The following is a 27,666-nucleotide window of genomic DNA, read 5'->3' on the forward strand; positions in this document are numbered from 1 at the left end:
AAAGGGTCTACTTTTATTTGTATACACACATAATAACAACAAAACTTTGTGCATTTACCATAACGATATGCAGTGACCATAACAATAATGTTAATAATACAGTTTATAATTTAGTTTATTTGAGAGCACCTAAACAATATACACTTTGGAAATGCTAGTTATGTGATGTTCATTTATATATTTCAACATTACACAATACCAGTCAATACCAGTTTGCCAAAGCAGTAATATTGTGAAATATTTTTAATATTTAAAATAACTGCTTTCTATTTGAATATATTTTCAAACTTAATTTATTCCAGTGATCAAAGCTAAATTTTCAGCATTCTTATTTCAAGTGTAACAATATACACTATACCATTCAAAAGCTTGGAGTCAGTATATATAGAAATTAAAACTTTTATTTAGCACACACGTGACGATAAATAAAAACAATTCATACGATACATGTTACAAACAATGCTGTTCTTTCAATTTATCAAAAAAAACCCAAAAAAAATAACAATAATCAATAATAAACATTAAAATTAATAATAATAATAATAACAATAAATGTTTTTTTTTTAGTTGAAAATCAGAATATTAGAAGGATTTCTGAAGGATCGTGTGACTGCCGTAATGATGCTAAAAATTCAGCTTTAAAAGTCAGCTTTGATTGTTCCTAATAAACTGTTTAACTGCACTTGCAAGTGAATCTCAAATTATTTTGAGGGATAATTAAATATATTCTAAATAAACTACAAACATAAAAATATATACATTTATTTTGTCCTCACATTCTTTCTTGTAACTCTTCCCTCTCGGTCACACAGCTGACTGAATGGCTCATTATGCAGCTCATTATGTGGGCCTTTGTCTTCTCAGGTGTGAATCACACAAATATTTACGGTCAATCACGCCTAAACAAAAAGTGTCTTAGAAAATTTAAATCAATCTATTGTTTTCTGTGAGTGAGTAAACAAGATGATTTTCACATCATTTTGAAGCAAAAATTCTAAGCTACATGCTCCAGGTTTGACAGTCTTGTGAACAAATGTTCTGTATGTGTTTTATGACCTTATTTCAGTGACTTCAAAATTTTAGTTTTTCACTAACCACGCATAAACGTTGTTTTCTCACAATCATGTACATACAAGCTATTTACATATTATTGTAGCCCAGTTTGTACTGAATACAGTGATTTCAGAATTTAGCAAAGTATATGTTTATAAGCAACTGAAAAAAGCACAAAAGTAAGGACATGTCAAAACTTCTCCAGGCCCCCAAAACCAGTTTAAAAAAAAATGCTCTCACACAACAAAATAGCTCTTAGACATTTAACAAAAGTGTTTTTACACTGCAAACAGAACAAACAGCAGTCTGAATAATTTTGGCACTTATGCATGTATATGTTCAGATCATTCAGCTGCTTTAATGAATCTATTCACGAGTCATATAAAAGTATATTGATTAATGATACAAACCAGCTTGAAATGATCTGGGAAATGTTTGCAGGTGTCCGCTCAGATAGGCAGCATGCCAAGCAGGTCTGATTCATTATCATGAATCATGCTCACAAACCCATACTGACTGCAGATAAATCAAAACAAGGAGGGCACCGGAGACGGTCAGAGCTTTATTAAATAAACATCAAAAGAGCGAATATGCCATCTTCAGAGCGGGGTGTACGGACACCAAAACGTGTGTGTGTTTACACATGACCAGTGCAAATATTGAAAAAGCTGGAATAAAATTGAATGCAGCACTGTCACTGGGGAAGATAATGTGTTTTCCCACTAATTTAATTCTCCATCAAACTTTACAAACTGAAAGTCCCTTTATGTGGTACACATGAAAACGTTACCTAAAAATCTTAATAGAGGACTTCATCCCATCATGGCCCCAAGATTCATGGGATAAATGACTGTCTCATAATATACTGTGATAATATTTGGACATATTTTTGGACTCAGTCGGTTTGGTCTGCTCATGTGATGGAGCTGTCAACTGGTCTATTCTTTATATTTCTACTCATCTTCCCTAGAGGCCTCCTCCATGTGTCTTACTAAATTAAGTATGAGTGTGTTAGCACCTCCTACTGAATCCATCACTGTCAAACTGGAGATGGAGAGGATGTATTTTACAATGTAAGTAAACTTCATTACGGCCTTGTGTGACAACATTTTGCGTAATTGTGTTTAGTAAATGCTCCCAGGCCTCTGCCAGCACACTTGAGAGTTATAAAAACAGATTTATTTAATGTGAGGCTGTCAATCACAGCAGATTTTGTTGTCGATAAGGACACACAAACCAAATATAAATGTTTATTAATACACTTATTTATTTATTAGCATTTCCGAGATACTTAAAATTCAGTAGCCAACAACAAGACAACAATTCTCATTTCCAATGTCTATTTTTTAAATCATTAACAAATTAAATTATATATATAAAATTATATATATACAGTACAGACCAAAAGTTTGGAAACATTACTATTTTTAATGTTTTTGAAAGAAGTTTCTTCTGCTCATCAAGCCTGCATTTATTTGATCAAAAATACAGAAAAAACAGTAATATTGTGAAATATTATTACAACTTAAAATAATATTTTTTCTATTTGAATATACTTAAAAAAATAATTTATTCCTGTGATGCAAAGCTGAATTTTCAGCATCATTACTCCAGCCTTCAGTGTCACATGTAACATCCAGTCTATCACATGATCATTTAGAAATCATTCTAATATTCTGATTTATTATGAGTGTTGGGGAAACAGTTCTGCTGTCTAATATATTTGATGAATAAAAGGTTAAAAAGAACTGCATTTATTCAAAAAAAAAAAAAAATCTAATAATATATTTTCTTTACTATTACTTTTTATCAATTTAACACATCCTTGCTGAATAAAAGTATTGATTTTATTTAAAAAAAAAAAAAAGAAAAAAAAATTACTGACCCCAAATTACTGACCAATAGTGTGTATTGTTATTACAAAATATTTATATTTTAAAAACATAGCTTCTTTTTTTTTTTTTTTTTTTTTTTTTTTTAATTTTTATTCATCAAAGTATCCTAAAAAAAGTATCACATGTTCTGAAAAAATATTAAGCAGCAGAACTGTTTCCAACTTTTTATAATGAATCATCATATTAGAATGATTTCTAAAGGATCATGTGATAATGATCCTAAAAATTCAGCTTTGCATCACAGAAATAAATGATAATTTAAAGTATAATAAATTTAAAAACAATTATTTTTAATTGTAATAATATATCACAATAAAAAAATTTTTTCTGTATTTTTGATCAAATAAATGCAGGCTTGATGAGCAGAAGAAACTTCTTTCAAAAACATTAAAAATAGTAATGTTTCCAAACTTTTGGGTCTGTACTGTATATGTATATATATATATATATATATATATATATATATATATATATATATATATATATATATATAATATTATATATATATAAACATACATACATACATACAGGTGCAACTCAATAAATTAGAATGTCGTGGAAATGTTCATTTATTTCAGTAATTCAACTCAAATTGTGAAACTCATGTATTATATAAATTCAATGCATACAGACTGAAGTAGTTTAAGTCTTTGTTTCTTTTAAAAAAAACCACCAATCCCAACATTTAACAAAAACCCAACAATCCAAACAAATAATAAAAACCTTAAAAGCCAACCAGATAATCAACTCAGAACACAATCAAAGACACCCTTAGCCTTCAAAATGCTCTCTCAGTTTGGTCCACTCGGCTACACAATCACGGGGAAGACTGCTGATCTGACAGTTGTCCAGAAGACAATCATTGATACCCTTCACAAGGAGGGTAAGCCACAAACATTCACTGCCAAAGAAGCTGGCTGTTCACAGAGTGCTGTATCCAAGCATGTTAACAGAAAGTTGAGCGGAAGGAAAAAGTGTGGAAGAAAAAGATGCACAACCAACCGAGAAAACCACAGCATTATGAGGATTGTCAAGCAAAATCAATTCAAGAATTTGAGTGAACTTCACAAGGAATGGACTGAGGCTAGGGTCAAGGCATCAAGAGCCACCACACACAGACGTGTCAAGGAATTTGGCTACAGCTGTCACATTCCTATAGTTAAGCCACTCCTGAACCACAGACAAAGTCAGAGGCATCTTACCTGGCCTAAGGAGAAGAAGGACTGGACTGTTGCCCAGTGGTCCTCTTTTCAGATGAGAGCAAGTTTTGTATTTCATTTGAAACCAAGGTCCTAGAGTCTGGAGGAAGGGGTGGGGAAGCTCATAGCCCAACTTGCTTGAAGTCCAGTGTTAAGTTTCCCACAGTCTGTGATGATTTGGGGTGCAATGTCATCTGCTGGTGTTGGTCCATTATGTTTTTTTCAAAACCAAAGTCACTGCACCCATTTACCAAGAAATTTTGGTGAACTTCATGCTTCCTTCTGCTGACCAGCTTTTTGAAGATGCTGATCTCATTTTCCAGCAGGATTTGGCACCTGCCCACACTGCCAAAAGCACCAAATGTTGGTTAAATGACCATGGTGTTGGTGTGCTTGACTGGCCAGCAGACTCACCAGACCTGAACCCCAGAGAGAATCTATGGGGTATTGTCAAGAGGAAAATTAGAAAAAAGAGACCAAAAAATGTAGATGAGCTGAAGTCCACTGTCAAAGAAACCTGGGCTTCCATACCACCTCAGCAGTGCCACAAACTGATCACCTCCATGCCACGCCGAATTGAGGCAGTAATTAAAGCAAAAGGAGCCCCTACCAAGTATTGAGTACATGTACAGTAAATGAACATACTTTCCAGAAGGCCAACAATTCACTAAAAATGTTTTTTTAATTGGTCTTATAAAGTATTCTAATTTGTTGAGATTTGGTCGGTTTTTGTTAAATGTGAGCCAAAATCATCACAATTAAAAGAACCAAAGATTTAAACTACTTCAGTCTGTGTGCATTGAATTTATTTAATACACGAGTTTCAATTTGAGTTGAATTACTGAAATAAATGAACTTTTCCATGACATTCTAATTTATTGAGATGCACCTGTGTGTGTGTGTATATACTGTATATTTGGTGTGTGGTGTGTGTGTGTGTGTGTGTGTGTGTGTGTGTGTGTGTGTGTATATATATATATATATATAATATATATATATATATATATATATATATATATATATATATATGTATATATGTATATATATATATATATATATATATATATGTATATATATATATATATAACGATATACATATAGACACACACACACACACACACACACACACAAAACATACAAACCACATACAGGTGTATATATATATATATATAAGTAGTCTGCCCAGCTTTCTTCTAAAAGCTACAACAATTGTATGGTATCAAGTTCAAGTTCAATACCTTTATTTGTCCCCCAGTGGGGCAATTAGTTTTACAGCATAGGAGCACACAAACTTACAAACACAAATACGCATAGTATAATAAAAAATAAAATAAATATAATACACATTCTAATCAAAAAAAAAAAAAAAAAAAAAAAACAAAGTCTACACACATCTGGCAGATAATAGCTTGTGAATCCTGTGTAGATTGCTGTAACACAGAGAGCTGAAAATAACTCCTTATGATCAGCGCAGGCCTTAACCTCAGCTAGATACATTTGACCTCACACTGCAAACTCCTCCACCTACAAAGGGGTGAACTCAAGCCAGAAAGGAAAAAACAGATCTGATGGAACAAATAAGGCTGTTTGCAGTGAGTCATACAGCAGAGAGAGTTTGTGTGTCTGAATGACAGTGGACCTCATCTCTTGAACTCTGGGCGCAGTAGTTTTAAATGCCTCCTCGACAGCCCTCTTACCTACACACTGAAATGACCTGTATTCAGCAGCCATCCAAAGCACCCAGACCAACTGTACACAAAGCACATAAAATGCACAAAGTCTCCCATGAATCAGTAAAATCAATTTAAATTTGTAACTTGGAATAGTATAGCAAATTCTGTTATTTCAGTTTTAATTTTTCTGGATTCGTTTTTTTTCCGTTTTAATTTTTCTCCACTCCGTTTTAATAGTTTAAGTTTATGAATCAAAAAGCAAGTCTAATTAATTAAAACCATCAAACTTATACATTTTCACATCAATTTAATAAAAGTTTAACAAAAATTACATGTTTTGGGCCCTATGAAATGTTTTATTTTTCCTCACCATATTTTTTATTGTTACCAAATTCTGTGTTTTAGCATGTCTAATTATTTGAATGCATAAAACAACTTAATTTAACGCGCTTCAGTATAAATGAAACCTTGCATCTGCGCCATTCATTAGAGTCATGCAGAACATGCAGGATTCATATTTAAATCGACTTTTAAGGCTCAATAGTATCAGATACTAGTTCATATCGTGATTTGATGTGTAATGACCTACTTTTGAATAATTCATTCAAAATTTTACCAATTCCCTGACCTTCCGCGTTAAACTGTGAATTCTGTTTTTATGACTGGATTCCGCAATTCCGTCTGCGTTTACAGAAATCACAAGGCACTACAATTATACCAGCACAATGTATACTCTCACACTTTAACTGCTTCTATTCTTGAACACTTAATGATTATTTAATCAAAATAAAAGAGCAGAGTTGAGTCTAGGAGAACTCACCGGTATCACACACACTCCGGACACGTCGCGTTCAACTCGAACAGTGGTCTAAAACAGTTTATTTATTCACCGAATGGACACAAGCTGACTTCAAGAATGAACAATAATTCAAAGATAAGTCTTAAAAAAACTGATCAAAAAGAAAGAACCAAACATAAAAAATCACCAAAAATAAAGCACAAAAAATCAATAATACAGAGCCACAGAAAGACAAACGTTTCAATGAAAATGCTTAATATACAATTCATTATGTACATTAACAATGATTAGGGGTTAATATAACTTAATTTAATGGAAAACTATGTGAATGGCGCTCTGTGGCGCGGCAGGATTTTCTGTCAGCTGCATTTAAATCCGGGTCTGAAGTTACTCGCTCTATTTAGTGTGCAGCATCATGTGTCTAAACAAATAGCACATGCTGTCAGTGATTTCAACCACTATAGGCTGCTCTCGCACTGTATAATGAAAACAGACCCTTCTCAGCCGCTCCAGCAATGGACGCAACCCGGAAAACTATTGCCATGGATTTTTGCCAATAGCCGATTGTTCCAGCAATCAACTATCGGTGCTGATTAATCGGCAAAACCGATACATCGGTCGACCTCTACACATGACGTTTAATTTAAATTAAATTCTAATTAAATTAAATTCCCTTCATTTTAATATAAATTAAAGGGGTCATATGATTCAATTTCAAGTTTTCCTTTCTCTTTGGAGTGTTACAAGCTCTTGGTGCATAAAGAAGCTCTGTAAAGTTGCAAAGACTAAAGTTTCAAATCCAAAGAGATATTCTTTATGAAAGTTAAGAGTCAACCACACCCCCCTAAAACGGCTCGTTCTAACATGCCCCCACATGTCTACGTCACGATGTGGGAAGATTTGCATAACACCGCCCAAATGTTCATGCAAAGAAAGGTGGAGTAGCTTTGATTCTTTCTGTTGCCGCTGGTGCCATGTCGTGGAGGCGGTGTTTCATTGTGAAAGCGAAAATACTTTGTTTGGCCTTCCAAAAGGACACAACTAGAAATCAGTGGCTAAGTTGTATTTACAACACTGTTCCCTGTTTCCTGATCCTGGGAGAGAAGACTACAATGCCGGCTGTTCTGACTCACAGTCTGTAAGTATGCTTACATATGTAAAGGATTTGCCACTGATGATTCAAATGCGAGTTTTAAACAGTGTAGAGCAGCGGTTCTCAATTCCCGTCCTCGCACCCCCCTGCTCTGCACATTTTGAATGTTTCTCTTATCCTTCAGACGTTTGTTCTATTCGAACATAAGATCCCTGCGATGTGGACATCACAGGATATTCCGCCATGATTCCAGTTCGAAGCAAACGTATATGTTCCATTCAAAGTGCATTGAAGTGTGCGAGACCTGAATTTAAATTGTACTTATTTACAGAGGTATATGCTGTCTCACTTGTCCGTGTGTGAAGAAGTTGCGCAGCGCAAATCTGTGAATGAATGTTCCGAAGTGAATTAAACTTCAACAGATTTTCCCCTGCTCAGGGAGTAGGGAGCAATGAACACTGTGTAGGGACCATGTCAATGGGAACACAGTTCATGCACGGAGCTCACTTCTAACAAGCTGAATATCTCAACCAGGTGTGGGTTACGAGCGATGCAACATAATGCGCAAAAACACAGTATAAGTCATTATAATCCATAATTATGTCCCCACTGGATGCAACAAATGGCTCATCTGTAATGAGTTTTATTGTTTTTGTCTTGTCTTGCCGGTGTTCTGACCAGGACACGCATCAAAGTATGACAAGGGGCATAACATTTCCGTCACACACTTGAGGTATTCAGCCAATCACAACGCACTGGATTGCTGGTCAATCAGAGCACACCTCGCTTTTCAGACCGATGAGCTTTGTAAAAAAAAAAATATGCGTTTCAGAAAGGCGGGGCATAGAGGAGAGACAGTAATGTGCATTATGTGGAAAATAACGTGTTTTTTTAACCTTAAACTGCATAAACACATTTAATTACACCAAATACACAAAATAATGTTCTTTTTAGCAACATCATATGACCCCTTTAAATTGCTACTAAATTACAATACTGCTACGTTCCTTGTTTTTCCCTACTTGTCAGAAAAAAATACAAATAAAAGTTTGAGTGCATATTATTCCATTTGATCTTCATCATTCTGGACTGAAAACATCCAGCAGAAGGTCAGGGATAAGCTCCAGAGCTCCAAAGCAGAGGGTCTGCTAATAGACAGACAGGCCTGCAGGCAAGCATGGCACATTGTGACATGGTATGAAAAAAAAATAGACCAGAGCAAACACCCAAACAATGGTGTGGGGAATTGGTGTGTGCCAAAATAGGCAAATATTGGAGAAAACCATGACAAGCGATTTGGATAAAGCTTGATTAGGATGATCAGGACAACAAAACCCAGGGTTTTTCCTAAATTGAAAATTTTTTGGCGGCCGCCAAATCGTAGATCTAGCTGGAAATGGACAAACCATAAGTGAGGTTTGTCATTAGAAGTGTACTGTAGGTTCTATATACTGTAGCTGTAATATAAAGAGTGTCAACTAGTATGAAGTAGTGCATGTACAATACAACAATTTTTGATACATCAAAAATCAACAAAACTTTATAGAAAAACTGCACATATTCACAACCACAAAATCACACTAAATACACTTTACAACGTGATATACATTCACATCAAATGTTAACTCAGCGGTAGAGTGACACTCACGGGACACTGTACTTATTCATAATCACAAAAATACATTATTTGTAGGTCGGGTATCGAGTTCTATACTTTTTAGGCACCAACCGAATTGCCTCGATACCATCGAGTACTGAAAAATGTCTTGTCATTCTGTACCAAATTTCAATACCTCTAAGGGGTTAATCTTGTCATTTTAAAATGGCATTTTAAAATGAAAACGATCCTTGTCCATACTGGCGTTTTCACTGCATTTCAGAAAAGATCGCGATCCACATTACACCAAAAACATATGTTTTGTGACCATTCATGCATACAGTAGTATCAGGCTACAAAAGACAGATTATAAGATTTATGCTACACTTTTACTAAAATCGGACTTTAAACCAAATAATGTAATAACTTCCGACTGCAGTCCAATGTGGGTTTTGGTCATATAATGTTGCTGAAATATGCTATTTGTGGCTTTTTATCTCAAGCTAATTGTCACACCTGCTTAGCCTTTCTCATGTATTGTATTGTATTGTCACCCTGTATTATGAAAATAGGCAGAATCTCATAAAAATCACGTCACAAATCATAAAAAATTTTTTTTTATATTTTTGCCATATCGCCCACCCCTAGTATGGTGGAGTTAGTGATGTAGAGTTGGATAACCATTGCAGAACGGACTCCATATGACCCCTTAATGAAATCTATTATGTTTCAGGGTTTTTTTAATGTTCCCAGTCAGACACAAAATCATGCTGACACATCCGCATATCTCTCGTCACAACACTACATTACTTCTGTCATGTTAAATGGCTCCAAAATGTTCCTCAGTTCTGAGATTCAATTAGCACATAAAACATCTTGCCAAGCCAAAACCTGCCATTAGAAACGAGGCTTCCTCATTACTCTCCCACCAAGCACAAACTCACTAGGCCTCTAAACTGCTCCTCATGCATAATTCAGCAGCCACAAATATGGCATTTAGGCAGGATGGCTGTTATGCATCGAACAGCAAGGGTCGGGTACAAACAGGAGGTTAAATGCAAAACGCTAATTCAGGAATGAGTCAGAGAAAACAGACGCAGAAATGGCAGCTAACATGTTCACAGCAGTGATTTTGGTGGAAGGGTTTTTTCATCCAAAAGAAGCTCCAGTGAGACCTTCCCCAAGTAAGATCTTGACTAGATTTGCATTTTTTGAAGGAAATACCATAAGTCATTAAAAGATTTTAAAACTTGCACTCAGTAATTCTGTTCTTATTTAATTCATGTACATTTAGGCTAAATGAGATGAAGACTACATTATAAGCTACCCAGTCAAAGCTGTTTTATTATAAACACATTCTAAAAAATAACGGTTTTTCATTGGCATTGAAGATTCCATGAAGATGCCTTTGCACAAAAGGGTCTTTATAGTAGATAAAGATTATTTAGATTATTACAATAAAAAAAATGGTTCTTTTAAGAACACTTCACTGAAAGGTTCCTTAGGGAACTTTAAACGGTTCCTCTATGACATCACTGCGAAAACCCCCTTTTGGAACCTTTATTTTTAAGAGTATAGAGTGTATCACCAAGTTCACATGACCAGCTGAATACTGCTGACCTCAGTCTATATTATCAGACACATTTGCTCAAGGACTGGGCTAGAATCATAATGGTCAACTACAAAAGCGCATTTCTACAATACCATGTATAATGTGCACATGAACTACCAGAGCCCTGTCTGTGAATACATGCCCTTGTATTGTCCTGCTGTGTCTGCAGACATTGGCTGGATCCACACTTGACCCCAAACACTTCCGCTGACCAGCAAGCTGTTCCACACACACCTAATCAGTCACTTCAGGATAAACAGAACAGACCTGGAATGGAACAACACATTCTCCTCATGCTCCAACAGCCTCAACCTAAACAATTACTTGGCATGTGTATGAGTTCACTTAGAATTTACAGGCTAAAGTCTGGTTATGAAAGTAGTAGGTGGAGGGATTTTAAGTTCTTGGCCACAAATTCTTCCCATAATCTGAATTCACTTTAGACTGAAATGTGTTTACACTTAGCAAAGAGAACAATGTACCTATAGGTTTAGTTTCTTAGGGAATTTAAGTTTATGGATTTGAACAAACCCCTAATCGTAAGTATTAAAGTTCAGCATGTAACTCACCCTGCACCACTGCACCATGTAAGCACAGCAAAACCAAAAGACTGCAAATTTAATGTCTGAGCTACTTGATCACAATCAAGCATTTTCCCATTCAATGCAGCCAACACAAACAAAAAATAAGTAGGCCTATACACCTAAATCTGCAATGTAAAGTACATTAAAATGATACATTCTGGGATATATATTATAATTATTTATTAGAGGAAGGTGAACAATACTTTTTAATAAAGGGTTTACAAAACTTTAAGGCTTTTATGAATTCAGACACTCTGACACACACTGAAATGAGATTCATGGTTTAACACCACTTTGAGGAACACAAACTCTGTGGTCGGAAGATCTTGATGAATAGCTACAGGATATAAAATCAAGCCAAACGGCGTCCCTGCATATGGCGTGTAGGGGGAAAAACAGCTCTATCCAGGCCAACAACAACACACAATCCAAAAGAAGGAAATTACAATGTGGGACATTCATTCTACAAAACAGGGTGCCATTTGTGTCTAAAACTTAGGCCTACTTTTAGAATTACTTTATAAATGCTTATAAACTTTTACTGTTACTTCAGACATATCTAAACACAACAAAAATCCATTTTGTGAGTTTTGTTTTTAACTTTTCATCTTATGATTTTTTTTTACAAGCCTTACTGTACCTTTGTTTCACCAACTTCCCTTGCTGTATTAGCAAATAAACACATTTTGAAAACAAAATGTGCAAATAAAAGCAATCATTTTGCCATTAATCTATATTCATATTTTAGATCGTTGTTAATTTATTCTTTAAAATCAAGGTGCAGGCAGTGAAATGGCAATAGAATGGCAATGGAATAAGGGAAAAACACAAGCTCTTGAGGCATTTTTTTAGAACGTCATTGTCAAAACGCGAGACACTGCAAACGAGTGCAACGGTCAAACACATCCACTTAACGTGTTTACATAGAAAAATAATGTAATGTAGTGCAATGGAATGCAATGAAAAAAAATATGTTCTGTTCAAATTGCCCCAAATATTTTCTCTTTTTAAAGCAATAAGTAAGTCCATAAGCAAAATGAAATGACATTAGTGAACTCTTTAAGGACAAATCAGTCTCTCATTTTTTGAGTCACTTTTTTGTTTGCTTTTGGTTTGTCAATAAGGAACGATTTTGTACAGTAAACAACTGATCACTGAAATGTCTGTATAAATATCAGTATTAAATTCTACTTAATTAAAATCTTTCTATTATTTACTTAAAAAAATCACCTAATCAAACTGTCTCATGGGTGCCTGTTTTATAGAATGACCCACTAGAAGGACATTTAAGCATTTAGGAGGAGAGAAAGGAGTTCTGCTCTCCTCCAATTGTCCTGTCTCAAGTCTCGACCTGACTTTGTCTCACACAAAGAAAGATCAAGCTGCTTCTGGGTGTGTGCGTGTGAAGCAGAGTTAGAAACATGTGAGAGACAACACATGCGACACCAACACGAAGCTGCTTTGGAAATGCAATGACATTGCTTGTAGCCAGGTGTTGGCAGGTGGAGAGCCAGAAGTTTCAACTTTATCAAGGTCTCTGCGAGCCTTCAACCTCTTACGACCCTGCTGTCGACAACCAAAGAAAAGAACAAGAAAATGAACAGAGGGCTGTTCTCAGCAGTTGCTCCTCACTGATACCATTTTCAATTTTACCTTTTTTCCCCTATTCCTCCACATGAGAGAGCTGAGATAATGAACGAGTGGTGTCCCACCAGATACTGACTCAAAGACATGCCAGATGTATTATTCTAAACCTACTCAGGCAAGCCAGTTGTATTTGAATAAAATTTTCATTTGCCTAAGCATTAGCTGTGTGAGTTCGAGCAGCATATCTTCTCTTTGCAGACTAGCGTTTTTACAGCTACACCTAGAAGCATATGGGATAGACTTCGGGCTACAATAACACTGCTATTTGATACATTATTTATATCTACACAAAAGCAGAGAACTCAGTTTACGCTCTCTTAGAGTGTCTCTGCTAAGGCAAGCATTACTAGTACAACAATTTGTTTCGGAAGAAATCGTTTTGTGTCCAGTACACAAGTTAAGGTGCAGTCACATTTACCATTGTTCATCAAATTTTGCTTGCAAAATCCCTTCATCTCAATAGGAATCTGTGCAATCGTGAGTTTAACATAGGGGCAAAAAAGTTCCCCATGCAGACTTTACTTCAAATTCTGCAAATTCTGTTGACCAATAGAAAGCCTCTTAGTTTGAAAGTGACTTCTGTGTGAGTGGAGATTCATGCTGCACTATAAAGAATGAACCTTTACTGCCCACATAATTTTTTCCAAAATTTCACTAATGTGACCGCACATTTAAGCTAAATTGACATTTGTGGCATAATGTCTCTCTTTAAACAAATCTGGTTTACAACATGGCAATTACAATTAAAGTGAAAGGGGACAATCCAGAAATGTTATGAACTTAGAAATCAAAATTTCCTTGATCTATTGACATAGAGGTCATTGTACTATAAAAACATTCTGTAAGTTTCAGAACTCAAAACCTTCTCATTAGTTTAAAAACAGGTTGGAATGTGCCACTTTGTGATGTAATAGTGTGGCTAAACTCCACCTCCACAGAAGAAGATGAACACCTGCTGCTACGTCACTGCCTTTTAAGCTCCGCCCACTGATTCTCGCACATAGTGTAAATAACAAGAGAGGCAAACACAGGTTAACACAGAAATCAAATGATAAAGATGGCTCCGAAGACAACAAGATGCTGTGCATTGCTAAGTTGTGGGAAAAAAACAGACTTTGCATTGCCTTCCTTCTGATCCCAAAATTGGGAAAGTTTTATGAATTTTTATGAAGTTCCAGATCGCGGTAAGAACTTGGTCTTTGTTCCTCATTTTACCGCAGATTCGTTTATAAACAAAGCGCAATTCCACACAGGATTTTCAGAAAGATTGAAACTAAACGACAATTGGAGCTGACAGTAATGACACACCACACAAGTGTGAGTAAATGTTTTGATAGCTTATTTTATATACTTACCGGCTTTTTTTATCATTCAAATTTTGCTGGGTGGCTAATAACACATTTTTCTGTAGTATGACAAACTCAGAACAAATACTTAAATTTGACTTTACAGGGACTTTAACATTCGTTATTTCAATTACAGGTTAAAAAACGACAATTCTGATTATTTAATTTCTTTGTGCTATTTTTGTCTTCCAGGTTTAAAAACGACATGTCGATGTCAAAGGCTGTAATTTGGCAAATACCATAGTACTTCTATGATGCGTTGGTGTCTTGAATTATTCATGAGACTGTGTGTCTTGTGTGTCCTATGAGAAAATGCTTCCCTTAATTACTCACAACAGCATGTGTTGATTTACAGTAACATACCCTTCAAACTGTTAGAACACGTACAGTAAGTGAGAGACACAATCATAGACTGAAAGGGAGTTTTTTGTTGTTGTTTTTTTTTGTAGACTGAGGCTGCATTTCATGAATTCTCTTGTTTGTCTCCCCTCTACCCCTCCACTCCACTGTTTACCACACTCACTTTAGCAGCATTTTTTATAACTGTGGTGAGAACTAACTGGGTCTCGAACAGAGGGTTTCCCTTTAAAGAAAAATAAAGGTGGTATTCAACCATATGCCACAAATGGTACGAGTTTAACTTGAATTAAACTTCCTTTAAGCCTTATACTTCAGTATACAGTGATGCTATGTCAAAAACATTGAAGAAAATGTTGGGTAAACTCCAGTGAGTGAGTTTCCTTTTTCTCAGAAGCACAGGTTTTTTAACAATAACTACAGCAGTCAGTGAGACAAATTTGTTCTCAACGCTTAATTTAGGAAGGTCACTGGGGTAAAAAAAACATCTAGAAACAGAAAAGAAAACTGTCAAACATTGATCAGGAGGAAAAACCAGGCAGAGATCCACAGTGGCCTATCAAAAATTTCTCACTTTACCAATCTATTAAAACTGTAAACTGAGATTGTGTATGATTGCCTCAATCTTCTGACTAACCATGAATGGTGTATGCCCACCTGAGACCATTGTGGAACATGGGATATAAATTACAAGATGTCCTTCATACACAAAACAAATTCAATTTTCCCATTACAACATGTTCACACACAAAAGAATACAGAGACTTTTTTTTGTAGTTTTCAATCCAATTTCACACACATAAGTGAATACAGAGACCAAATACATATTATACTTGTCTACATGGACCCATACACACCATTTAATTTCAAAACTGTGAACATATTAACCGTTTTTGTCATTTTTAATGAAAAGCTACGAAGGCATCAGTGCATATCAGTGAACAGATGTTTGGAGGGAATGCTGACACTCTCTCACACCACACACACACTGCACACTGTCCCCTCTGCACACCCTCACAGGGTCATTAATGATATTCTTGCCACACCATTTAAACATGAGAGCAACATTTACTTTGGTTAACAGCCCTCCTGCAACAACCTGGCTATAACCACAGCTGCTGCTTAAAGTGTGTGTGTGTCATGGCACCTGGATATGACCACAAAATGATGATTTACATAGGCTTGTCTGTATGTACGAATCGATATTCAGCTGTTGCACGACACTTGCGCCAGCACTGAATTCAAGCTCTTACAACAATTAACCTTTGTCACACCTGTATTTGTCGCACCTTTAAACCAATTAGCTGACGCAAGCAAGCACATCTTTGTTTTTCATTTCTCCTTTAACAAGTACACAGTGTTATTTTCCTTTCGAAATGCCTCTAAAGATAAAATTAATATCAGGTCATGGCTAATATTGTCAGTGATTGGATGATTGTTTTTAATGGAGCCAAAATGAGACAAAACACATTCAAACAACAAAGCTAATTAATGAGCTATTTTGAATTTTTCAAAAGCTGTCAGCTGACAAATCCTACTGGGAAAAGATTATTATGTTTTGATGTTAGCTTGACATTTAGTTTAACTGTAGACCTGTGCATTAGTTTTAGACGACATATTGAGTTCTGGGTCTACAAACACATCCATCTTCAAATTTGACAATTTCACATCAGCATCATGTGGTGGTGACTTGATTCAGAATTTGAAATTTATACAAATTATATGTATACTATATATTGTAAATAGCATTAGAGATTAATCCATTTGCACTATTTGGGAAATGTGTAAGTTGAAAAGTGAAATCAACAACCAATCATTTATTTCAAAGTTAATAATTAATTATTAGGGTTAGAGATATGGCTGATTGCTAATGCTTATATACACTTGAAGTACACAAAGCTACAATTTTACAACATGACAGTAATACTACACCTAGCCAACTCATTTTTAACGTAATAGTGGGTTCAGCCATTTGTAACTTGACTGTCTGGTGTACAAAAACAGTCCATTGCTGCTTGAAATTCCAAACCAGTATTTATCATATTATTTAAATTTAGTTTCATAATCATGAACACATCGGTTTGTAGTGCAAATAGTTTTACGGTTAACTGCACTTTGTTATTCTTAGTAACCCAGCAGCCAATAAATTGGAAGTTTTGCACATTCACAGAAAATTTATTCTGCATTGTGGTAGATACTAACACATAAAAAATATACTTATCAGCAGCAGCACAGTATAAACAAGACAAGAGACAGCCTTAACTCCACATTTAGCTGAACCTGAATTGCTCTCAGCATGTTTTGTATCTTAAATAAATGATTCACTTTTTTTGCCCAGTAGCTTCAATTGCAATCCCATAACATGCATTAACAATCCAACAACAGCAAAAAGTATTGCTACACATTTATGTTGCAAAACTTGACCCAAAAGGAACACGATTTAAGGAGTCTAAAGGAATGTAGAAGCGTAACTACAGTGTGATCCATCGGAGGCATTTAGCATGCCTTGGAGTATATTTGATGTGTCAGACATGGCTCCTACAGCACTGTATTAACGCATATCACACATCACATTGTGACAGTTTCAAATGAGGTCTAAATGAATATCAGATGTCACTGCGATGAGCAGATATAAGGAAGGAAATTAATTGATGGCTTAAAGTAACATTTGTCATGCATGGAAATATTTAGAACATGCCTCAAACAAAATTACCAGTGATTTTCAGTACTAAAGAAATTAGTGTTTTTATTTATTTTACAAGCCATGTTCTTTCTTTATTCCGACATAATTATTGACAGATTTTGCATGTGTGTGGTTTTAACTAGGTACACATGCAACGTCAATACATTCAGTGCAACAATATCCTTTTCAATGAAAAGTGTAATCAATTCCTCACCCTTTCTCTATCTGTCTCTCTCTCGCTCTACATCTTTCAATTTGTCTGCTTAACAGCAGAGACATCTACAGCTCAGAAAATCTAAATTCTGCCAAGAAGACATTTCTGTCATAGCACATTTGACATGATTACATCACAATAGACAAATTAAACACTTTGCTCATTTCCTTATAAATACCAGACAATTTACACGCACACTGTCAGAGAGAAGTATTTAAAGCTGAAACTCTAAAACCAATGAATCACTGACAAAAAAAAAACCCAAATAAAATTCAATTTAATGTTAGAATTGATGTGTTTTCATTAAAAAAAAAAATTAGAAGCTTCACATTTTTGCTTTTAAGTCCAACAAAGTAATGAACTACATTAACTTTCATTGTAAGTGCCACACTGTAATCTTTTTAAAGAAAACATTGTAATTGTTTTAAAGAAAACAAAAAATTTGTTGAAATTTTGAAACTTTTGAAAAAAAGTTGAAATTATAAGTTTTTTTTTTTTGTAAGTAACATGTTTAAAAAATGTAAAAATTTCTGATGAAGGTCATGGGACCGAAACCTAGTCATTAAATAATTTGATTTTTTAGATAGTAGATAGTGTGCGGGATTTGTTTTTTGCTTTTTAGTAATTAACATTATACCACAAAAGCTGAGCTTAACTGGTACTGAACTCTGAATTCTCCTTTAAATACTTTTCACATTATTTACATTATGAAGACAATTCACACTTACTGCAACTAAACACACATGTGCCCATTCGTAACTCTTCATGAATGCATAACTGAGTTCATTCACATATCAAAGGAATAACATGTTGTCAGGGTGCTTTTTGTCTTGCTGTGGCATTAGGCGATTACAGACGAAAAATGTGGCCCTCTGGGCCCCGTGCCAACCCCTCCTCTGGACATGACCTAATTTCCTCTTTCAAGCATCTACTGCCTGACATGTTGGGTCCCACTCTGTCTTTTTCCTGTCTCTTTCTGAAATGCTAATCTGATGTCAAAACTGACAGGTTTTTTTTTTCCAGAGCTGCATTTGAGTTATTGCAGGCTGTGTAAATATTTATAAATGATAAAAGCGCAGTCTGAAATCATTAACATGCCACTTAGACTCATCAACTTAGCTAAAGAAGAGAACATAATGGCGTTGAACACAAAAAAGAAACACTTGATTTGTTCGTATTAAGATTTGAAAAGCCATTTTGACCGTCATCTGAAGAAGAAAAGCCATTGTGATGAACAAACGCTTTGCTTTCCGCCAGACACGTGCTAGCACATTAGTATTATTTACATTGACTTAACCATTTTCTTATGACTGGATCAATGGAGTGGGGAACGCGCACAGGGCGACTGCTGTTCTCAATCAAATGAGCTCGGAGCTTTACAAAACAATGATCACATAAAGTGGTTTAAAGGCACCAGTGGTGCAGGCATTAAGTAATATTGAATTGGTGATGCGGGGCGGGCAAGGGGGAGGAGGTTTAAATGATTACGTGGCAACTTTGTACTCAGGGACCAAGGGGGAGGAGGTTTGTCCAGGAGGCCTGGGCCTGATGATTTAGTAATTTCTCAAAGTGGTGTAACACACTGCCTCTCAGGCCTGTCGTTCCAGCACTAAGCAGCATTAATAAACACCCGCTGCTGATGGCTCACTTCTATATGAGAGAGTCTGTCCACTGGAGTGGAACGAGTTTGATTTCAATGTGTCATTTGGGAATACCTGTACGAATTCTTCAAGCACCTCCTGGCAAATTGAGGACAAATTCCTTCTCAGATTGAAACTATCAAGGGATTGTTGTAAAAGAAGGACAAGAAATAGAAATGGTGAGGTAGCGGAAGAGAGAGAGGTACCGTTTGAATGAAATTGGATAAAGAGAGAATAGGTGTATTAGATAAAAAGTAAGATGGTTCTGATAATAGATCTACACATATAGTATTTTTCCTTTTAATCCGCCTTACTTACTTCCAAACCAAACTCCATTACCCCCCTTAAAATTTTTCTGGATTCTGTTTTTTCCATTTTAATTTTTCTCCACTCCATTTTAATAGTTTAAGTTTATTAATCAAAAAGCAAGTCTAATTTATTTAAACCATGAAACTTATACATTTTTACATCAATTCAATAAAAGTTTAACAAAAATTACATGTTTAGGGCCCTATGAAATGTTTTATTTTTTCTCACCATATTTTTTATTGTTACCAAATTCTGTGTTTTAGCATGTCTAATTATTTGAATGCATAAAACAACTTAATTTACCGCGCTTCAGTATAAATGAAACCTCGCATCTGCGCCATTCATTAGAGTCACACAGAACATGCAGGATTCATATTTAAATCGACTTTTAAGGCTCAATAGTATCAGATACTAGTCCATATCACGATTTAATTTAAGTGTAATGACCTACTTTTGATTAATTAATTCAAAATTTGTCCAATTCCATGACATTTCGCGTTAAACTGTGAATTCTGTTTTTATGACTGGATTCCGCGATTCCGTCTGCGTTTTCTGCATCACGGAAATCACAGGGAACTACAATTATACCAGCACAATGTATACTCTCACACTTCAACTGCTTCTATTCTTGAATATTTGATGATTATCTAATCAAAATAAGAGCAGTGATGAGTCTAGGAGAACTCACCGGTATCACACACACTCTGGACGTGTCGCGTTCAACTCGAGCAGCGGTCTAAAACAGTTTATATGGACAATCAAATTCACAAAAAATTAACACAAGAATGAACAATGAGGCAAATATAAGTCTCAACATCAGTGTTTAAAAAAACGGAGCAAACGGAAAGAGCGATCAATATTATAGCTCTATAAATGAAGCATACAGAGTTTATTAGAGCCACAGAAAGACAAACGTTTTGATGAAAATGCTTAATATATACAATTCATTATGTACATTAACAATGATTCGGGGCGAATATAATGTAATTTAATGGAAAACTATGTGAACTCTGGCACGGCAGGATTTTCTGTCAGCTGCATTTAAATCTGAAGTTTTTCGCTCTATTCAGCGTGCAGCATCACGTGTCTAAACAAATAGCACATGCTGTCAGCCACTATAGGGCGCTCTTGCACTGTTTAATGAATACAGACCCTTCTCAGCCGCTCCATCAACGGACGCAACCCGGAAAACTATCGGCATGGATTTTTGCCAATAGCCGATTGTTCAATCAACTATTGGTGCCGATTAATCAGCAAAACCGATACATTGGTCGACCTCTAGTTGTGATGTAATGTAAACATTGATCCATATAGACAAACAAACAATGCTACATTTATGGGCCAAAATCACAACAGCAAACAATCTGTGCAAAACGGATATAAATTAATGTGAAAAAAATAAATGCAATAAAATTGGAGAAGTGACACAGCGGTTTGTTAACCTGTTTTTCCAAACAACACAACACATAACACAACAAAAAACAAAACAAAAAAAATCAACAAAAACAAACAAAACAAAACACCACAACACAAAACCAAAAACAACTAAAACTAAAAAAAACACCACAACAAAACAAAAACACAACTAAAACAAAAGCTGCAGCAAACAGTACAAATAATAATTTTTATTATTACAGCATTAAAATAGTAATCTATTTAAAGACTTTACATTGGAATAGGCCAACATACTGTACATTTGATGTGGCTAGTTCCACTGGCTTATTAAGTCCTATGACCATCTCAGCTGCATGAATGAAAATGGAGCTGATCATTGACATGCAGGATCTAGACTAGGATCTCCTGCTCTGTGAAGTTCTAAATGGAGCAAAACGAGAAAGCATGAAGGGGATGGCTATGAGTCACAGATCCCGAAACAGTAAAGAGCGGTGAATGGGATGTCACCCCTGGAGAACTTTGCCTGCGGTTCACAGCACTAGCGTGACAGTGTAAGCTGCTGACGGGCTCCTTTCACAGATTACTGTAGTGAACATGCAACACAATGCAACAGCATCTGTAGGGGATGTGAGGGTAAAGCGTGCAAAGCTTTGTCGTGTCACACTGTTGGGCTTTTAACAGCAAGAGCGACGCTGAAAGTCAGGATGACACTGTACAGATGTCCTGTCAAGACTGACAAATGAAACAATGGTGAAGGCTAATGCTGCCTTCAACTGCTCCTGGGAAGCACCTACGATATGACACATCAAAGTCAGAAACACAATATGGAAGTAACAGTGAATGACGGCAAAAAAAAAATAATTGTGAAAAGTGAATACAACTGCATGCCCAATCTTTTTTATTTATATATTTAGTAGTGCTGTCAAACAATTAATCGCATCCAAAATAAAAGTTTTTGTTTAAATAATATATCTGTGTGTACTGTGCACATTATGTAAATATTTTGAAAATATTTACATGTATATATTTATATTCATATAATTTATATTATATATAAATATATTTATAAATATAAATATAAACATAACATATTTTTCTTAAATATGCATGTGTGTGCATTTATAAATACGTATTAAATATACACAGTACACACACATATATTATGTAAACAAAAACGTTTATTTTGGATGTGATTAATCGTTTGACAGTTCTAATATTTAGTTTAGTTTTTATTTACAAAATATGATTAATTAAAAAATTAAACAATAATATTGAAATACAGCACCTGCCACAGAGTTATACCCGCAGATATTTATATTATACTTGAAGAAAGCTATTTGTTAGCAGGACCCCAGGCAAAAACTTGGCCCTTTCAATATCAAAACAGGTATAATTACAAAATTCAGAGTTTCCCACAGGTAAAAATGATTTCTCTTTATCATTTCTGTGCATGCACGCAACACGTAATGACTATATTTCCAGCTCCACTTGAAGGCTGTATATAGTCATTTTACTAATAAACAGAACAAAATAAACCTCCACAGAGTCCATTTGATCAGTCTGCCTAGACTATATGTAACAGACCAAAGCAGCTTGTTTAGTTTCAGTAAGGAAGCTGTCAAAATGAGTTAAAGAACTAGATGCCTAAGCTAGTAGCTGACTTGGATGGTACATCCAACCTTTATTTCAAACATCCTAAATTCTAAAAATAAACTTCAACATATAAATAAATACCAACATATAAAAACTAACCAAGTTGGTAATCTATTTAATTTGTTCAAGTTGTGTGTTTAAGTTGTTTTTTAAACTAATGAAGCTTTTCAGCAGAATTATCTTTCTTACCAAAATTCTGACTAAAATTAAAATATATGACTGAAATCTGTAACCTAAACATCTACAGTAGTTACATTATGCCATCATGATCATCCATCTTTAGCTTCACCAGATGACATGAACATCTTCAGCAGCTACATTATGACATCATTTCTACATATGATGATTTCTGTATATTTATATTAGACTCTTAGTATTCAGGCATCAAACTCACTATAAAACAACTTTGTCAATATTCTCAAAACAGCATCTTGAAGTACGACATCACATCAGACATCCACAGTTGTGGCTGCCTCTCAACACTCAAATGTCTAGCGTATGAATCTTACATAGTTATTTTGTCATCCAGAGTTCGAGCCTCCTTTTATTCTTCAAGGTTTTTTTTTTTTTTTTTTTCAATAAAATAAGTGCATCAGCTGGGTACATGAAGTGCACTTTATGTTGGAATTTTAAGTATGACTTTATACTACAAAAGGAAGCAAGCAAATTTGTACACATTTTACATCTTTGGCAGGAAAATGACTTAAAAAGCAACATCTACTTGAATCACAAACACACTCACAGAGCAACAGCTGAAAATTCAATACTGTGCAAACAGACCCATGCAATTAGAGTCCAGAAAGCAGCAGTATACAGACAATAATAAACCAGTCATTATGCCCCCACTAGCTTTTCACAGCCAAACCAAACAAGCACTTCCAAAAAACAGCAGTTAAAAACATTCACGCAAAGGTCGCAGTACAAGGCTACACTAGTCTCTTACCTCAAGAGCTTCCAGCGTCATAAATCCCGATATTGAGAATCCATCAATGATGTCCTCCTCAGCAGAGGTAGACTCCTTTCTCTTCCTCCTCGGTGGCCTGGGTCGTGAGGAAGAAGAGGGGTTGGTGCTGTCTTCCCTCTCTGATTCTGAGGAGAATCGAAGCATGGAGCCGCGGACATGGTTATTCCTGATCCCGTTAGACACACGCTCCCGGTCTCGCACCGACCGGGACTTCCGCTTTTTCCGTGGGCCATCCATTTCACCAGATGGCACACCCAACCGAACACTTCCTGTTAGGAGGCTCTCGGCCCGTGCTCAGAGGTGGATGCAGAACAATTCCCAACAAACACCTGTAATGGAAAAACTCAGTAACTGTACTCCAGTGAGAGATGTGCAATTATCCAAATTCCAAAACCGGCTGATGTCATGTGACTTTGTTTGGAGTGCGATACGCACTTGAGATTCCAGAAGGATAAATGCATATATCCTCAAGCACAGAAATCCAAAATCGAATCCTGTTAAGGGTTGCCAAGCTGGAAAGTATCCAAACTTCCAAATTCAGCCCACGTTTAAGAGAAACAAACTGGCAGATCACTTGATGTGTCTTCTAACAGAGCCGTAACAGGTCTCCGCATGGCTGTCCTCATGGACCCAACACTTCCCATCCTACAAGTCAAAGAGACAGAGAGCAGACGTTTGAAATGTTCTCTCAGAGAGCCTTCCCAGAATCCCCACCCTTAGCTATACATAGGAATATATCATGCATGCAGGCATATGAATAAAGCGATTTTCACAACACATTTGGACTCTATGCAAGAGATCATCTTAAGATGCCTTCCTTTTGATCTAATTCCACTATGACTCCAGTCACTTTCACATTCCCTTCTTCCCAGATCTTACAGTTTCTTGAAAGAAAACAAAATCTATTGTAGGAAATTATTCAGAATGAGTTCTTGCATTAAATACATCACATAATGAGCCATTTACAGAGCTGGGTCTAGATCTCCAGTATTACATGTTTAAAAGCTTATATTTCTCCTCCTGCACACTGTCATTATTCTGAGACTGCTATAGCTGGAGACATGAGGGGGGAAATTATTCATTTTTCTTAACAGAGCTGTGGATCAAGGGGAAAAATGTCAGTTTTCTCACAGCAAATTTTAGTTCAGCTGATTACACTGACAGAACATTTCTGGCTGACTTCCAGTCACCTTCTGTATGTATACAGTTACATCTATATATTTAAAACTAAAACAGCCACAATCATTCTGCATTCTACTGATAATCTCTACTCAGGGTTCCTCTGTTCATTTCTCAATGTCACCAAACTATAGATAAAACCCTGAAAACCTTCACTACAACTTGCTAAATTTGCCACACTCAGAATTGTCAAAGAGGTGTTTTATCTGAACAGCAATTACTAACATCAGCTGAAATTATTCATGCTAGGCATTATTTTTCATTAATCTCAAAATACAACGACATTGCTCAACGACACTGCTCAAAATAAGAAATAATTCTGTAAAGTGTGCCTTAGTTTTTAGCAGAATCATTTCCAGTCTGTGACTGAAGCTTAAATAGGCTATATGACAAAAATCTGTGACCTGAACATCTACAATAGCTGCATTATGACATCATGATCACCAATCTTCAAATTCACCAAATGACATGACCATCTTTAGTCGCTACACTATGACATCATAATCTGCTCTCAGCTTCAAATTAAATCACACCAACATACACAGCATGTACATTATGACATCAAAATCATCAACTTCACTAAATCACTGACATCATTATCAAGCATTAACTTAACAATCATTAGATGACATGAACACCTACATTATGATGACAATCAGCCAAAAATGTCAACTTTACAAGATAACATGAACATTTACAGTAGCAACAATGACATTATAATCAATCAGCTTTACCAAATCCACAACTACATTATGACATCATAATCAAGCATCAATTTAAACATCATCTGATGACATGAACAAGTCATTATATCACAACTAGCCATAATTGAAAGTGTATGTTATCTAGTGAAGTTAATAAACTGACATCTAGCCTTAAACTTCACTGGCCACCAACCTTCATCTGCTTTCAAAATCCACCACTACCAAATCAATTATGCATTCCAGAAACATTTTAGCAACAGCAATGACCAGTGGTCCAGGTGGGCTATTATTACAAAGCCATTTCCAACCACATATCCCTTTAACCTCGCGCACACACACACCAAATATTTAAATGGTTTTAATGTATTTACACTCCCTGCCAACCCTCCCTTCACTCTCGCTGTCTTCCATGAGTCCTTTTTGTCTCTCTCTCTCTTTCTCTCTCCGTCAGTAAATCTCACGCACCGTGGCCGGTCCAACCCACAGCAGCAGCAGCAGCAGCAGCGCCTGGCAGTGCCTCCTTCAGCTCTAGATCCACCAAAACACAAAGCCTGCCTTCTCTCCTGCAGGACAAAAGCAACACATGCAAAGCATGGCGAGTGGAGGAGGGCCGTCCGAGCGAGTCGTCGGAATTCGGAAAGCGCGCTGCTCTAGAACAGAAAACAAAAGAGAAATTTTTCCACAAACAAATAAATCTTGCAAGGAAGCGACGCTGCTCCCCTTCGCGAGTCCGTGCTTCAGGATCCCTGAGCGAGAGGGGACCGGGCGCATTGATACAGTACTGCCGCAGTGCCGCTTTACAGGCGATCCGCTTCCTCAGCGCATATAGTGCTAGTGCTCGGTTTAATTGCATGAGATATTCCTTTTAGTTACTACATCTTATTAGACACTCTAAATGTACTTCAACATACTATCCGTTTCCATTACACTGTCATCTGCGCTGATTATCAAAATAATGTAAACCATTGTATACTCTGTATGGCACTGATTAGCCTACTTGATGCTTTAAATGAGGGTGCGAATTAGGGTTTTGACCGCTTCTATTTAAAGGCTTAAACACCACAGAAGCATAGACGTTGGAACAGGGGGGGCGGGGAGGGCGGCCGCCCCCCCCTCTCTTCCCCCCCCCACCCCTCTAGGGGTCAGCCAGCTGTTTTTTTTTTCTCTTTTTTTTTTTTCCCCTTATATATATATATATATATATATATATATATATATATATATATATATATATATATATATATATATATATACAGAATCTGAATTAAAATGGTTTTTTGATTTAAGCCTACATTTCAAAATTTTGTGTCATAAAATTATATCGCGCATACAGCTCAACTAACGCGATCGTTATAAAGGTGTTTCAACAACAATACACTTCCACTTGCATGTATTTGACAATCGGAATATCAGATATTTCATGCCATAGCTAACACATTTGTGAATATTCTGAATAAAAAAAAAAGGAAAAAATTACATAAAAGCAGATCATCATTCATTCGTTCATTTCAGGGGTAATTACCATTTGTGCATTTCATTCATTGCGCCTTGACACCAGTTCAAAACTGAGTCCCAAAAGTCCGCGTAAGAAGCATAACACGTACAGACTCCATGTAGGCATATGATTCGCTCTTTTGTTGTTCTGTTTTCTTTCAGGATCAAAAATACAACAAATGAAAGCGTTTATCTGTATTTCCGACTGATGAGAACTATGCATATACATTCATAAATCAGTCGATTTTGTATTTTATTATGAGATATTTTATTCTAATGTGATCAGTGATTCAAGCACTGATGGACCAAAGAGCGCGCATTTCGACATTTGCAGTAAAAACTTGAAATATAAATTCTCAGAAAATGCATTTAATACCAATATATTGAAACGTCTGTTTATATACTCTATTAATAAAGGAGTCCAGACATTGGAAAAAATATCAGTCCACATGCGTTTTATATTTAATATGAGGGAAATAGACATGCATGCATGCGTGACACAAAAAATCTTTAACTTTTAGGTAGCAAAATATCTTTTTAGTAATTCTGTCAATTACACTAAGGTTATTACATTGT

At 35.8% G+C, this 27,666-nt stretch overlaps 1 protein-coding gene across 8 annotated transcripts in view; it reads right to left on the minus strand.

The window, feature by feature from the left end:
- The window catches only part of LOC109097628 (autism susceptibility gene 2 protein-like), a 336,042-nt gene extending 309,640 nt beyond the window's left edge, over positions 1 to 26,402 (minus strand). For 4 of the 8 annotated variants that reach the window (XM_042765150.1, XM_042765153.1, XM_042765151.1 and 1 more), the window contains exons 1-2: positions 26,062 to 26,402; positions 23,693 to 24,358 (exon numbers count right to left, since the gene is read on the minus strand). In XM_042765150.1, the coding sequence (XP_042621084.1) occupies positions 23,693 to 23,950 (258 nt within the window). In that variant the 5' untranslated portion in view covers positions 23,951 to 24,358; positions 26,062 to 26,402. The remainder of the gene's footprint in view (positions 1 to 23,692; positions 24,359 to 26,061) is intronic. The other 4 variants (XM_042765152.1, XM_042765147.1, XM_042765148.1 and 1 more) reach the window with 3 other exon arrangements.
- Positions 26,403 to 27,666: the final 1,264 nt, after the last annotated feature.

Source organism: Cyprinus carpio, chromosome A10 (assembly GCF_018340385.1).
Source record: "Cyprinus carpio isolate SPL01 chromosome A10, ASM1834038v1, whole genome shotgun sequence".
NCBI classification, from domain to species: domain Eukaryota; kingdom Metazoa; phylum Chordata; class Actinopteri; order Cypriniformes; family Cyprinidae; genus Cyprinus; species Cyprinus carpio.